Here is a 15,969-nt window from a genome sequence, read left to right on the forward strand (position 1 = left end):
TGCTGTCGTTCAAATTTTTATTTTCTACGCCACCATCAGTAGAGATTTCATTTTATCAACACACATTATGTCGAACATGTTCTGTATCGTGTAGGCACGAGTTTTAAATGTTTATTTTGTTTGTTTTGTTTTCTTGTTTTGGTGGGGACCACGTGCTGTACTGTTTTCCTTTTAATCCAACAATCCTTTCTCAAACCACGAAATAATAATAATAATAATAATAATAATAATAATAATAATAATAAAACCTTGACCAGTCGACCCACTCGCATTTACTGGTTGATAATTCGGTAGCTCCGGTAAACCATTCACTAACAGCTCTTTCATCCAAAAACATCAAGATACACTGTTGATGGTATGGTATCCTGAAACCATACATAACGGCAAAATAATAGACGAGCCTTACATTACTTGTACTACAGGAAGTGATTTAATGTCTTCCATTCGGCGTCGGACACCTAGCGTCGCGGGTTAAATTAGTAACTGACTGGACCAATACAAGTTTAATTTCAGTGGAGGCAGAACATTACACGGGACCCCATGTTACATTTTCCAGCTGAGAACACATTTTCTAGCAAAGGTCTTAGTTTCATGACAACCCGCGTGGGAGCCTATTATCTGCATACGAGACATAATTTAATTAAAACAAGGTATAATACACCGCGGAAACACCGTTAAATAAATAATATAAAAAAATTACACTGTTTATTTGCAGTGCCTGTAGGACTTGCTTAGAATTTCCATGTAACACAACATCGCGTGCTGTCGTCTCTATTGGCGAAAAAGTATTAAGGTTACATTAGTAGGAAAGCGTTGTTTGTTTTAAAGTCTTTAAAATGACCGTTAGGAACAGCAGGCAATAGAATCGCGTATTGCTTACACTGCAGAAGGCACGTGATCTTAAGCAATGATTTATTTGACATGTGTACATTACCTTTTTTTTTTTTTTTTTACTTTATAGAGCGGTTCTGTAATCGGGCGGTCCCATCAAAGTAAGGCTCCGAGGCTGTCTCAGACTTAAAACAAAAAAAGCATACAGAATGTACCGATATACACACAATGGTTGTTTTAATAGATAGTTAACATACAATGTATTGCAAGCGTCACATTTTAAAAAGAGAGGTATTTTTGCAATACAAACCTGCTGCCTCCCCTTCTCAGCACGCCTCGGGTGTTTGGCAGGGACTTCCATATACTGACACACTGAAAACTTTTCTGTTTAATTACGGAGCCTGTCATTTGTGTCAATATTTCACTTTGTCCTTAATTGGTTCCTAAACTTCATGGCAAACCGAGACATGCACGAAGCCAGAAAAAAAATAAAAACACCACTGAGTCGTCTGCTTTTTTTTGTTTTTGGCAGTTAACACTAGCTTAGGCTAACAACTCCACATGGAAGCGTTCTTATCGGTTTCCTTTTTCATTCTAACGTTAATTCTACATTTCAGCAACACAGTTGAATCGATATAAAAAAAAAAGAATTCTTGGTTTTGATCTGCTTTACATTTTTAGATAATTATTTTGAAAAGAAGGGATTTTGACCGATTGCCTCTGTAGAATCCGAATCACTCTCCCCACCATACCATTGGAACTCCTTTGATATGGGCATTAGGCAACAGCATTTGAAACAAACACATCCAGTAAAAATGTGTTCAATACCACAGCAAACTGTCTGATCGATTTCACCCCCCCCCCCCCCCCCCCCCCCCATTAAATGAAACATCACACTAGGTTGCTTAATAAATAAATAAAATACATAAATAAAAAGGTAGGCTATTAAGAACGAAATTATTTGCCAGTGTGACTCCACATGAAAGTTCATGACCGGTAGTTGGTTAAAGCAAATTGAATTGTTAAAACAATAAAACAAAAGGTAAACCTTCAACTTAAGTGTATGTAACCAATCTTAATCCATACTTTTCTTTAATAAACATTAACTATAAAAATAGACCTACCACTGTTTTTAATATGAACACATTAAATTCAAACAGAAAAAGAGAGACATGCGAGAGATTAAAAATCTAATCATTTTATTCAGTGAAACTGTACAAGTACAATAAAAATCAGGTCTCTTACCGTATTAAAAAACAAAAATCAAGTAAAAACCAGCAAAATGACTTCATAAATACATATATATTCTTTAAGAAAAAAAGTGAAGCATTATTTACACTGTAGTTGCTTGCATATTTTTACAGCTATACACATGTATAAAAAACTGGTACGACCAAAAAAAAATGAACATTAAAATGCCCATCAGTTTGTGCTATAGGATATAGAGGATTGTCTTTTTCTTGCTAAAGTTTCCATATGTATAATTATAATATTTTAATGTTCCAACTTAAAAAGATAACCAACTTTTTAAGCTCTCACATGTTAATGGCAAGAAGATGACTGATTACCAAATCAAATCTTTTTGGATAAAGAAACAGTTTTTTATTAAATGAACTGTATTAATGTATGAGGAAACTGAAGTATAGCAGGGTTATAGAAACTTCATATAAAAAGGATGAGAATCTTAATATTAATTTATGATCATTATCACTGCATAAAGATACAGGGTCAACAAATCAGCACTTGGAATCAAAAAGAAGTGTCGTAGCTTTGTGTTAAAATACATTTGCTTTCTAAAAGAAAAAAAAAAAAGTGTACACACTCCACAAACAAATTGTTCTGGACCCTCACCCCTCTGCTCGAGAGAACAGTGGAAAAAAAAGACCTAACAAAAGTGTGCAGCTCTGTAAATAGCCGAATTCCTAGAATAAAGGAAATTCTTAGACTGTTCAGTTAAAATTAAGAACATTTTGCCATCAAGCCAAATCTCCCCATGTATTATGCAGTGACTGGATGTGTAAACCAATTTGCTCTAAATTGGCAGCAGATACAGGCATTACATTTCTTGGCACAGTAACAGCAAAATGACAGCGTTTCACATTAAAACAAACAAATTCGGAACTTAAGTCAGTTTTCTTTTGCTGTCTTAGACCATTTGTTCCCAAAAACACCACATTTCGACCACTGCTGATCAAATACTGATTGGTTGTTAACAGTCCACAAAATTGCAATGTCATACTGTGGTTAAACAGTTTAAAACCTGTTACATAAATTGGGATGGTAAGGCCATGATTATTACTATGGTGGTAGTTTTCTGATACAAAAGCCTAGGCTTGGCCTGGGCGAGCCGGGCATGTCTCAGTTAGCAGTTGCTGCAGTACTGTTCTGGTTTGCCAACCGAGATTGCCAAGTTCATACAGTGGTCTCGCCTTGGTTGCTGTTGCTGAGTCTGCTGTAAAACCTGCGCCAGGACTGCAAGGTTTTCCCAGACCATATCCAGAACCCGGAAGTGATCCCCACAATCATGGTCATCAAGTACTTGATCATAAAAACTGTGAAGTCTGGAGTCATGGGGGCAAAGTCGTTCCCAGGGCAGGGGACCGCGAAGCTTTTGCAGGTCTGCTTGTGCCAGGTCTTCTCCCACTGCTCCCGGAAAGCCTGCTCATAGAAGTAGCATGCAATGACGATGGTGGCTGGCACAGTGTAGAGGACGCTGAAGACTCCGATCCGAACCATCAGCTTCTCCAGCTTCTCCGTCTTGGTGCCGTCGTGCTTCATGATTGTCCTGATCCTGAAGAGGGAGACAAAGCCGGCGAGGAGGAAGGAGGTACCGATGAAGAGGTAGACAAACAGGGGCGCCAGGACAAAGCCACGCAGGGAATCCACGTTGTAGATGCCAACGTAGCACACCCCAGTCAGGAGGTCCCCGTCCACCTGCCCCATAGCCAAGATGGTGATGGTTTTGATGGCTGGCACTGCCCAGGCTGCCAAGTGGAAGTACTGGGAGTTGGCTTCAATGGCTTCATGGCCCCATTTCATTCCAGCCGAGAGGAACCAGGTAAGAGACAGGATGACCCACCAGATGGAGCTCGCCATGCCAAAAAAGTAGAGGATCATGAACAGAATGGTGCAGCCTTCCTTCTTGGTCCCCTGTGCCACTGTTTTGTAGCCATCGTCCGCAAACTTGTCAATGCAGACCACCTTGTCCTCCAAGAAGAAGCCAGTGGCATAGGCCACTGCCACCATGAAATAGCAGCCGGACAGGAAAATGATGGGTCTTTCTGGGTATCTGAAGCGCCTCATGTCAACCAGGTAGGTGAGTACAGTGAACAGTGTGGAGACGCAGCACAGGATGGACCAGATGCCAACCCACAACCTGCCAAACTTCACTTCCTCTTCTCTGAAGTACATCAGCCCGTTCTGTTTAGTTGGTTCACAGGGGGCGCCACAGTCCTTTTCCCCCAAGAAGTGATAGTTCAGGTATGTGGGGACTTTGATCTGCCTTGGACACGAGAAAGGCTGACTTGGGCGGACGCCTGTGTTGGGTGGCAGCGTGATCAGGTCTGGAATGTAGGGGGACGGGTAAGGAGTCGGGCTGCCGGTATCCGAGGTGTTCTGCCCGACACAGATCTCCCCTGCGCCGTGCACAGGGAAATTCTCGCATCTCAGTCTCTCCGGCCACTGAAATCCGAATTTGTTCATCAGCGCTTCGCAGCCCTGCCTGGCTCGCTCACACAGAGACCTGCAAGGCGGAATTGCCTGTTCCAAAACAGTGCAGACCGGGGCATACATGGAACACAGGAAAAACTTGAGATCGGGAGAGCACTGGACCTTCACCAGAGGGTAGAACTGATGCACCTCCAGTCCGGCGTCCTCTTGGTTCGTGTGACCCAGCAAATTGGGCATGATGGTCTGATTGTAAGCAATGTCCGTGCACAGCGGAATTGAGATCGGCTGACAAAACCCGTGCTCTGGAATTGAAATGCCCTTCTCTCCGTGATACTGTCCAGTCGCCTTCTGCGGGCTGAACAAGGCACACAGAGCCAACACACACACAGTCCAGGAACAGCAATGATCTTTCTTAAACATCGACATATTTAGTCAGGGGTGTTTTTTTTTTTTGTTTGTTCAAACCGTAAAAGCACAAAAATGTCCCGGTGTATCTCTCATATATATATATACCAAAAAAACCCTCTTTCAATTAAATGTAGCTCCTGAAACAAATTAAAAGTCAACACGGTTGTTTTAATGTTCTTGGATGAAAATGCGTTTGAAATAACCCTTCATTGCATTTTCACAGCAAGGCTCAACTCAGCGGAATCTTCATTATCTGGGTTGCAGAAGCTCGTGTCGGCTTGCGGGTTATTTTATTTTATTTTTTTTAATTCTTCTTTGAAAGTTCCTATAGATTTTGAAGTTTGAGTACTCAGAGAAACAAACACAAGTTAAAAGTATACGATCGGTCTTTTCTTTCAAACTTTCTATCCTCGAGTACGTTTTGTTGTTAAAAGGTCGCTTAACTGGCACTGTTCGGTCCGTGTTCTCTCAGATCCCCAATTTTTCTGAATAAATGGTGGCAGGGCTGCTTCCAGATACTTTGTACATAAGCAGGACGGTATCCTCCGCGTTTCTGAGCTGAAGATTACAATATTTTGTTCTGCAAGTTAAGCATAATCATCTGTTATATCCCCTCGCTCCGTTCGGTCTGCTTCTTCGGTTCAACTCAAGTCCTTTCAAAATAATTTTCCAGCAGAAGCAGCAGGCAAGCAAATTAAGTTCTTTGATTAATGCTTTAGATTGCACGGCATGTTCTCGTAGTGGAATTTCATTTCCAAAATGATTTCTCCGGGGTTGCAATCCTGCAGCTAACTGTAACGCCTCTTTCTGTTCAGCACTTCTGCACAAGACACGCTCAGCACAACACAGACTTCTATACTGGAACGCTGAGTAACAAACACACAATAATGTTACATCGGTTTCCAGGTACCCCTCATTCACAAGCAAGAAACCTCCCCGCGGGGAGCCTGGAAACCAACACCCCGACCAATCACTAAGTTTGTTTTCTTAACAAGCCACAGATGATTGGATACCGGAGTAAGACGAAGAGGGTGGGGTCAATGGATCTTTTTTGAAACTTTTTTTTTTTTTTGTATTCCTGACTTTTGACTTTCACAAAATGCAATATGATGATTAAACTGACTGCTTGGACAGATCGCAAGAGATAATTAATTATACAATTAATGCTCTAAACACTTAATACAATTTAATTCTGTACCAACCGTTTCTTATGGTGTTATATGTACACTTTTGGTTGTGGGTGTATATGCAACCTTCTTTTTCTGAGTACAACGTGCATTCTTTATAAAATAAATGCCGGATAAGTGCAATACATATCAGAACAATGCAGTGTGTTTGGGAGGTAACACGGAAAGCTGTAGTAGTGGCATAATTATTACAGATACCTTTTACAGTACAACCTACTGCGACTGTAAAGTTACAACACCCAATGACTTAACGGCACGCTTGAATCATAGGTAGACTACTCCAGTCAGTCATAATAATAATCATTAATAACAATGACACCTGTTCAAGTAATTTCTTAAAGGAATATACCATGGTTTCCTTTTTTTTTTTTTGGATTTGCGTTATATATTTCTCTTTTGAAGACAAAGCCAGTTCTGCATCTTCATCAGATAGAAGTACATTACTAGTTACATTTATATTGGTGAGAAAGACTTGTGTTTTCACGGTATTATCAAAATATGATAGGATCGTGGGACGTTAAATATTGTTTAAAGGAACATAAAAGGGAGGAATTTGTATTGTATAATCTTTAGATAATTAAGTAACATTTAGCAAACCAGCCACGCATACAAATAGACTCCATTTGTTTAGTTTTTCTTGAGTTATATTTACTTCTGGCTGTAAAGTATAAACACAACAAATATTATATTGGTTTAAGAAGACTTATGGTGTCAACTATAAAGTGTTGTGGCCTTTTCACAAAAATATTCCACTTATCTCTCGCGCTTTTTTTGTGGTGGGGGGTGGTGTGTGTACGTGTGCACACGTCCCTTGTACCAGAGGCAGTCGCAAAAAAACCTTAAGGGAGGTTAAAAAACTTGAAAGATTTATTGAGTGCAAAACTGATACTAGCATCACCAAACACAATATCAATCTAGCAATCTGCAACAGATCCCTAAAATGCATTACAGGGTAGGTTAATAAAACATTTGTGTCTGACTTGAGTGAAAAAAAAAAATAGATTAATGTTTATTACAAATTAGCCGTTTGGTAAGTGGTACTTCAAATGAATCGGAAGGTTAACTAACTTGATAAATCAATCAGCTGTTTCCTGTCTGAAGTCTCACAATCACTGATCAAGTGTTACGTAGACTTTTTATTATTATTAAATTAGACTTCAAATAAATGGTTTCACTTAACTTTTATAGCAATCGGCAAGTTTGTACTATTTTGCTATATGTTAAACTGCATTTATCGTGCGTTTTTAAAATATACTTGTAGTATGTCACCACTCTCTCCTATGCTGTACCATTACTACACTTTGGTATGTTTGTGTTTTTTTTTTTATACCATGGTAAACAGGTCTTACAGTACTCCTCAGTTTAATAAAATTGGAAATTATGCAGCTTTTACAATACTGTAGGTACCAGGTTTTGTTGTAGTATTTTGTAGGCTTTCCCTCCTAAATAGTTAAAAACTAGAACAAAACTTTAGGTATTCATTTAAAGTTTTGAAAATTAACAGCTGTACTTGTTTAAAAATGTGTCAGGAGACTAGGTGGTGCAGTGAGTTGACTGCATTAGCATTTCATCACTTTGATTCAGGCTTACCTTACATACAAGTGGAATGAGCTGACTGGTATTAACTTAGCCCTATTTTGGACAGTATAGTCCATGTCACAGAAAAGAACTGGGCACAAGTTTGGCACTATTGACTTTTCTGCGTTAGAGACGCAGGATTCAAAAGCAGGGCTGGCTGTCTAGGTTATGACTGAGAAGTGTTAGGGAAACTCATACAGTCATACAGCCCTGTAATGAAGACTAGTGTCCCTCACTTTGAATGGTTACTAACCCCCACCCAAATATATGTTGCCATACTCATAAAGCATGTGTGAGCAGCTTAAAGAATCCCTGAGAAGATTCATTAAGAGCTCCTTGTTTCTTGCTAGTTCAGTAACATTCATAATTTGTTTTTTGTTTTACAAAAGTGGTGCACACTTAGCATCGTGTTAAATGCTTTGTGGACATGGCCCTGTATCTCTACAGTAAGGTTGATGGTACTTTAATTTTGCCTTGAAATCTGATCACAATCCCACATGATTGATTGCCAGGCACCTAACATGGCTGCATTTCTATATTAAAAGAGCAACAGGTTTTTTTTGGTAATAGAAGTTCCATTTATGATAGCAGTGTTAATTAAACCATTTTACACCAGGAATTAAAAGTTAAAAAAAAATTTTTAACCACAATGTTACAACAATAACTGTAGGTTTCATGTTTTATTTCCAGACTCCAGACTGAAAGTTTTGATGGCATTGGTGAGTTCCTCTTGCATAGTAATCAAAGGTTGTTGTTTTGAATCAGCTCAGAGTCATGGGTTCAACAGCTTTTAACAATAATTGTACTGTATGTGCTCATCCGTCTGAATGGAGACTTTCCCTGCTGCCTTTTATGATAGAAATGTGTTTCTTTTTCAGCACTAGACCTCTCATGCGTTTCATATTGCAGGGTGTTGCTTGTCTAAAATCTAAAAGTTATCTTTAAAATCAGCCAGGAAGAAAGGTAGTAGAGAAAACAAACAAACTTAAATTGTTTTAGTTTTCTGAAGCATCCATTTTGTTCACGTTTAGACTTGCCTTGAATAAATTGGTGTAATGGTGTAGGAAATGTTTTTTTTAAAGTACAACAAGCCAGTGTTTGTTTGTGAATTTGAACCCCCCCCCCCGTCAAAGCTGCTTCATACTTGCATGTCTTTTGACAAAACTTTAATGTACATTTTGTCTGCATGGTGGTCTCTAAAAATAGTTTCTATATGTTTAGGAAAATTGTACATTTTATCGGCATTTCATATAATCAATGTAAATATATAAACCCTGCTGTAAGTAGTAACAGATGCTTGTCTGTTTGGTTCACAGATCGAGGAATGTAAAAGGGGGAGAAATGTGTTTGCCACTATAACTAAAACTGCATTTGGGGAATGTAGGTCAACTGTACCAGGTATACATTCTGTTACAGTAGAGTGCATAACAGTAAAGTATGAAGAATGTGGTATGCACCCAGGAATTATATTTTAGTTTAAAGATGAACCTGACTGTGTGTCTTTAAGTAATCATTTCTGCAGGATTCTCAGCAGCATCTTGTTTACACTGGGGACCTGCTTTTATTTTACAGCAAGATGGGAGGGACTGAGGCTTTCAGATCTTACTATTTAGTTACTGTAACCAGTAGACCGAACTTCCATCCCAAATAATTGTAAAAACAGGAATTTCCCTTTACTGTGGTCAGCTCATAATTTAGCCATGCGTTACTGGACATCTGAAGCATGGAAGTCATCACAGCTACGTTCAGATGTCAGTAAGACACTGAGGCAGGTTTCTGGAATCCCCCTTTCAGAGTGGAGAGTGAGGAGGAAATGTGTAGTGGCTGAGTCTCTATGAAGAAGGCAACATACAATGTTATTGCAGTATTAAAACCAGACACTATTTAACCATTTAAATAGACCTCATTGTCTCTGAAACTATGTTGTTAACATTTACATTACATTTATAGGCACAACCGGTGACCTCTGCCAAAATAATGCTGCTGTTTTATTACACACATCTGCAGATTTGGTTGGAAGATGTCCTTTGTAGCCTGCCATTTGTACAAGTAGCAGGGGAATTCCTTTGGCTCAAAGATTGTGACAAGCAGGTTCCAAGGCATGATGTTTGTGTCCTTACATTTAAACTACCCACGAGGATGTAAACAAACTAGGGTATTAACAACGTGTGCAAGTTTGAGAAGCACTGCTCTAAGGTAATAGGATTTTTTTTGATAAACATTAGAGTAAACAGTCAAGAAAGACTTCAGAAATAAGCAAAAGGTATTTTTTTTTTTTTTTAACGTGATTTTATTTTTTGGCTAAGGCCTAATATTTCAGAACATGATGCAAAAACTTGGCAAATCTGGTCTTCATTGCCTTTCTTGTAATAATGCATTCGTCCATATTGTTTCACATACTAGTATGTCATACACCCAGAGAAATACAGTGTCAATGTGTGAAATGTCTGAAATGTCTAGCGAATCGACTTGGGGTACTTTAATGTCTGTAACTGTTTTATTTGAAACAGCTGTGTATTTAACTTTACTGTGGAGAACATGTGTATTTGCTTTGAGGTAAAAAGAGGAAACGAATAACTACTATGTAACATGAAAAGCATGTACTATTAACTACAAAGTGTTTGACTCCCAAACCACCAGATACATAAACTCCAAACTGAGTTATGTTAAAACAAGCACATCAAAAATCAAGTTACTGGTTCATTTGTTTATGTTCTGACTCGCTTGGTTTCTTCTTAAAGGAATATAATAATTATTTGCCCCCTCCTCTGGGTCCAGAGGGTAAACAAGGTTCATAAAGCATAAATACTGTGGTACTTTGATCTAGATTTTTTGATGTTCTCAGTTTTATTCAGTCGAATAGAGATTATACTTCTTCCAGTTGCTACTTCAGCCAGGGTGAAAAATGAATTCCCACTTTAATTTATAATGCTTCTTTTTACCACATGCTATACTGGGGTTCCGAAAAACACTTTAAACACCTGCCATAACAGTGTCCATCACCTGTGATGGCAGCCAAAGGTGACGCACTGATTCAATGTGACTGCAGGGTTTACATAAGTTAGTTCTACAAAATGGCAATCTTTTCTAATTTCCTGCCCCATCACTGTAGTGCACTCTGTAGCAAGTAGAGGAGAAGCAGTATGTGGCCCAGACGTGTCTGTTTCTCTTGTGAGGTTTATGTTAATGTACCACCATCACCACCTGTGTTCCTTTTTATCCAAAGTGATTTAAACAGAATATCTAACCTGTGCCAGTCAAGATACCATGGAATACAGTTTACCAGGGGCACCATTTAAACTGTGTAATGTTTTTCCTCATATGTGGTGAAATTAATATGGGATCCCACAGGAACCCGTTAGATCTCACTTTTACAGTACATACTTTTCAATAGAAAACTCATCAAATAGCCTGACAAGCAGGCTGTGTAAAAACAAAACAAAACAAAAAACTGACACCATGAGGAAGCTGACTTAAAAAAAAGCAACATAACCTCCCTGGAAACTGAAAGAAAAAATGTGGTCCCTTTGGTCTCAGCTCTCTTCTACATAATAACTGTACATAACCATTACATATCTTTGAAAAACACAAAATGTGAACACAAGAAAACTTCCATAGAGAGCCTCACTCTATACACTTTATCCCAGTAGGATTCAGCTGGCTGAATACGGTTCCTGCAAAGGCATATTGTGAATTCTAGTGTCAGGTTTACTCAGCTGGTCTGCAGATTCTCCCTCCTTATATCCAAAACTACAATTATGAAACTAAATAATTTGAGTATTATCAAATACCTTACCACATGAACTGTTTTCTTCAGAAGTGAAATAAGTCACGCAACCATTATATTTAATCAGTGTACCACCAAGAATCTGTACCTTGATACACAAAAGTCTCTACTTCACTGATCTTAACAGTGTCAGTGCTTCGATCCACCTCCATTTCGATCAGTCGAATAGCATAATGTTTATTTAGCATTTGATTTGTAACTGGGATTATTACATATAAGCAACTTCCTATATTTATAGTATTTTACTAAGAAAGATATATATATATATATATATATATATATATATATATATATATATATATATAAAAAAAATACTGTCAGTTTTTATAATTATCATGTAGTGGCCAGGAACAAAAATTAGCATAGTGCTAAAATGCATGCAACCCATAGCGTAATCATTATCCATCCTTATGCTAATAAACGATCATAGTATGCCATGGCCCGCAAATGTAATTTTCCTGTCGTCGGAAAGAAAGCAGACATTTAAAAAAACAAAACACCATGGTAACCATCTGTTTAATCAGTGTTCTTTTTAATAGAAGACAGTGCCGGTGTTTTTATATGGTCTTTGTCGATTGTCTGATAGCGTCGATGAGGATTTATTCAATAAGTCATATTAATTTGGCCCCTTTTTCCTTTAAGCTGATTTCCCCTGGGGGAGGGGATAGCGAGTTTTCCTCTACTGTCATTGCTAAGCATTGATCTGCTGGTCAGGCAGAACCAGGCAAAGAGAGACATTTCCTAATTAACCAACAGCCAGCAGTCCAATGTTAAGGACCCAGCAAATGCCTCTCAGTGGTCTAGTGGTTGTATGAAATATATTCCCTGCAGGTCATGTCGGGCATTGGACAGGTGATATAGCTGTTGAAAGAATGCTGGCTGTTGATTGTAAATAATTAGTGTGATCTTTGGCTGGACATGATCATGACTTTCATTTACACTTTAGAGTGTCCTTTTTGCATTGTGTTGATTATCTGAGATTATGTCTGTTAGGTTTGAATACATTAAATCAATTGAAAGAATTTAGCCTCTTCTGTAAAACTTTCTAATATTTAACTAAGCTTTTGCTCCAGTTCATGGTGCGCACCATGTTTTTGTAAAAAGGCTGCAAATCAAGCTACTAATATATTTTTTCACTGAAGAAAGGAAAGTGATGCACTGGTAAATCTGTTCTTAAATATATATATATATATATATATATATATATATATATATATATATATATATATATATATATATATATTTTTCCTCATTTAAAACAGATGTTTTATAACCATTATTCCTGCTTTTAGGTTCCAAAGTCTAATCTTGCTCCGATCATACAGTACTTAACGATAGAGTTGAAATTTACAAAAAACAAAAAGTCAAAATTTCCATTTATTTATGTTTGGAGTAAAACTATCTCTGTTCATCTTAAATAATTTATGGCAGCCCCTAGGTAGCAATTTGCATAGCTGGTTAAAAGAATGGATACATAGATCAAGCCAGTGCACTATCCTGGTCCTGAAGGAAGTATTTACAAGCCTTACCAGTGGGGGGCTAGTTCCAGTCTCCCTGCAACTAAATTGCTGTACTGTAGGTAATAATGATGAACAGCACAAAATACGTGACCTGGGGCAACCAGGGGAATTACAAATGATAAACAGAAATAAAAGTATGAGTTATTGCATTAAAGGATAAATGTCAAGGGAAAGGATCCGTTCCAATCTAGAATTTTCTGCGCAGTAGCTGCCAAAATAAGCACTGTAGTGTGGCACACTAATGGCGGAGCAGGTTTTTGGTGTCTTGCACATGTCCACAGGCGCACGATGTGCACGGAAAAGGCTCTGCTGTTGTTGTATCTTTGATTTTAAGGAATTTACTTTAACCTGACAGAGACTGGTCCAGCTGGTATGTTTTAGGCATGTGTAAAGCCGCTCACTTCACACCCGGGAATTCCCTCGCATCCCAACAGGCTGAGACTTCCCAGATATGAATTGGAGTATTCAAATTAAACTTCTGATATCTCAGGAGTAAGCCATTTCTGCAGGGGACCCTCAGTGAAAGAGCCAGAGGAGCCGAGGAGCAATGAGCTTTCACTGCAGGGTACTCATTTATACCAGCTTTTTAGACCCATGTTCCAGACTGGGGAAAACAATACATAAATAGGAAACTGTTTTTTTTTACCAACTGGTGCTCCGTTAACCATTTCAGTAGCTGTATCTGTCTGAGGATTTCAGATTTCAGTGCTGGGAAATGCTTTTACTGGTTTCATTCACAACATTTGTGAGTGGAAATTCAATTCTAAAGTAATTGTAGGGGATATTCTTCTTGTGCTGTTTTGTATTTTTGTACAGATCTCTTTTGGTTTGCAAATTGTTGCTGTCTCCAGTGCTTTTAAAAATCTGTGTTTTCCTTTTATTTCTATTTCTCGCTATCTATATTCAGTGCATTTCTATCTATCAGTAAGATGCCTCATTCCAGTATCCTGCAGCTATACATCAAACTGAAGTGCATCTGATCACCCTGTAATTAACTGTGTTTTTGTTGCTGCGCTACAATGTAAACATGTATAGACTACCACCAACCTAAACAGAAATGTGAGCCAAAAACATTTTATTAGAACAGTTGAACAAACCATGGGATCAGAGCATTTGTACAAATGGATGGTGCAAACGAGTAGGGATACTGAACACAAGGTTTGTGGCCTTTGGAAAGAATGGAACCACTGTCTGAGGGAATGGTAGAATTAGAGATTGGAGTTCTGTTGTTATGTAGCTATGAATTTGACCTTCTTTGTAGTGTTTCATTTCTGCAATAGCTGACACCTTGGTGAGTATAATTGGCAGTTGTTGTGCTTACTACTTTTCAATGTTCTGATAACCTTGAGAAACCTTTACTGCCATAATTTAGTTTTCCCTTTAGGGCAATATACAATATGTTCTACTTTATGGATGCTCATCGATTCTCTCCTTTACTTTTTTTAAATATCTTTGTGTGCACTTCAGTTAAGACTTACATATATATATATATATATATATATATATATATATATATATAGTTAGATAAGCTGTAGTTAGATAATTGAAGTGGTTACGATGTGGTGTTTGTCGAAGTCATGCCATTCAGAATATTTTAGTGTGTAATGTGTGTGTATATGTATATATATATATACATTACACACTAAAATATTCTGAATGGCATGACTTCGACCAACACCACATCGTAACCACTTCAATTATCTAACTATATATATATATATATATATATATATATATATAATTTCAAATATCTAACTACAGCTGCTATAATTTATATTAATCCTGTTTGAATTAGGTCCATGAAACAGCAGGGTTATTTAGGATGGTGGTATTAAAGTACACCACTGTTTGAAATATGAAAAAGTATATAACTATATATAATAAATTAAACATTTGGCCTGGCACCACCCTTAAAGAGTAAGTAGTGGGTTCTGAAAAATATAGCGTTACACGTCCCCATGTGTTGCTACAACTGTTCAAAATGGCCACTCTAGTGCACTGACAGTGTAAGGATTATTGCCCACATTGTCAAACAGGTAACACAGCAATAACGATCCATGATGTGGTGCAGAACAGAAAAGCAGAGTGCTTGTTGTTATGTTGTTGTTTTTTTAATCGCTCTTCCTGCAGTAATTTAGAGGACAGATCTCCAGTGCACTAGAGCGGACATTTTGAAAAGAGCTTTGAAACAGATTTTAAACTTGTAAGTGTAAAAAGCTGTCAGGATTTTAAAAATGAAAAGAAAAATTGTTGATACATTATTTAAACAGTTGTAGCAACACGTGGGGACGTATAACATTATATTTTCCCCCACTACTTACTCTTTAAGTCTGTGTTCCTCCATTCATCTGTGGTAATACTACGTCATTGTTGCCTGAGGATAAAAGTCCAACAGCTTAAGTGAAAAACACTCAGTGGTTGGTACTGAATATGCAGATACATAAGTTAAAACCCAGGAGTCCCACCTTCACTCAGTATATATAGAACCGCATATGATAATTGGCACTTGGTATGTATGCAGTCAAATAAAGAGAGTCAGTGTTGGGCGTGCTGAAGGAAAGTACTGAACCGTCAAAAGGTGGATTGCTGTGAAAGGGTGAAGGAATACAGCTGTTGGGGTTCTGTCATCGGTAAAATAACTAACAGTATGATCTTGAGCTCCAGACCAGAATCCCAAATTAAATTCCAAAAACTGAAGTGGAGGAAAAAGTGAAGAAAGAATGATTTATAGTACACAAATATACAGTATGTATGGTGACAGTATCTTAATGCTGGCAGCATGTGGAGTTGCGTGTGTTTTTTTTTTTTTTTTTTCCTGTTTCTGAAAATGACAGGGGATTTAAACATACCTGAGTACATTTGTTCTATGTAAATATTGGAACGAATTTGATACAGGCACCCAAATGTGTGAATTCAATCCCATACTCAAATTGGAAAAAAAATATAAATAAATCACTGATAAGTTTGTTCAAGTTAAAAGGTAACATTT

General features: G+C 37.8%; 1 protein-coding gene across 1 annotated transcript; it reads right to left on the reverse strand.

Annotated features, from left to right (window-relative positions):
• Positions 1 to 2,013: 2,013 nt before the first annotated feature.
• Positions 2,014 to 5,836, reverse strand: LOC117401055 (frizzled-7-A-like). The gene has a single exon (XM_034001470.3). The coding sequence runs from the start codon at positions 4,924 to 4,926 to the stop codon at positions 3,244 to 3,246; it is 1,683 nt and encodes a 560-aa protein (XP_033857361.2). The 5' UTR covers positions 4,927 to 5,836; the 3' UTR covers positions 2,014 to 3,243.
• Positions 5,837 to 15,969: the final 10,133 nt, after the last annotated feature.

The sequence above is a fragment of the Acipenser ruthenus genome, chromosome 10 (assembly GCF_902713425.1).
Source record: "Acipenser ruthenus chromosome 10, fAciRut3.2 maternal haplotype, whole genome shotgun sequence".
NCBI lineage: Eukaryota > Metazoa > Chordata > Actinopteri > Acipenseriformes > Acipenseridae > Acipenser > Acipenser ruthenus.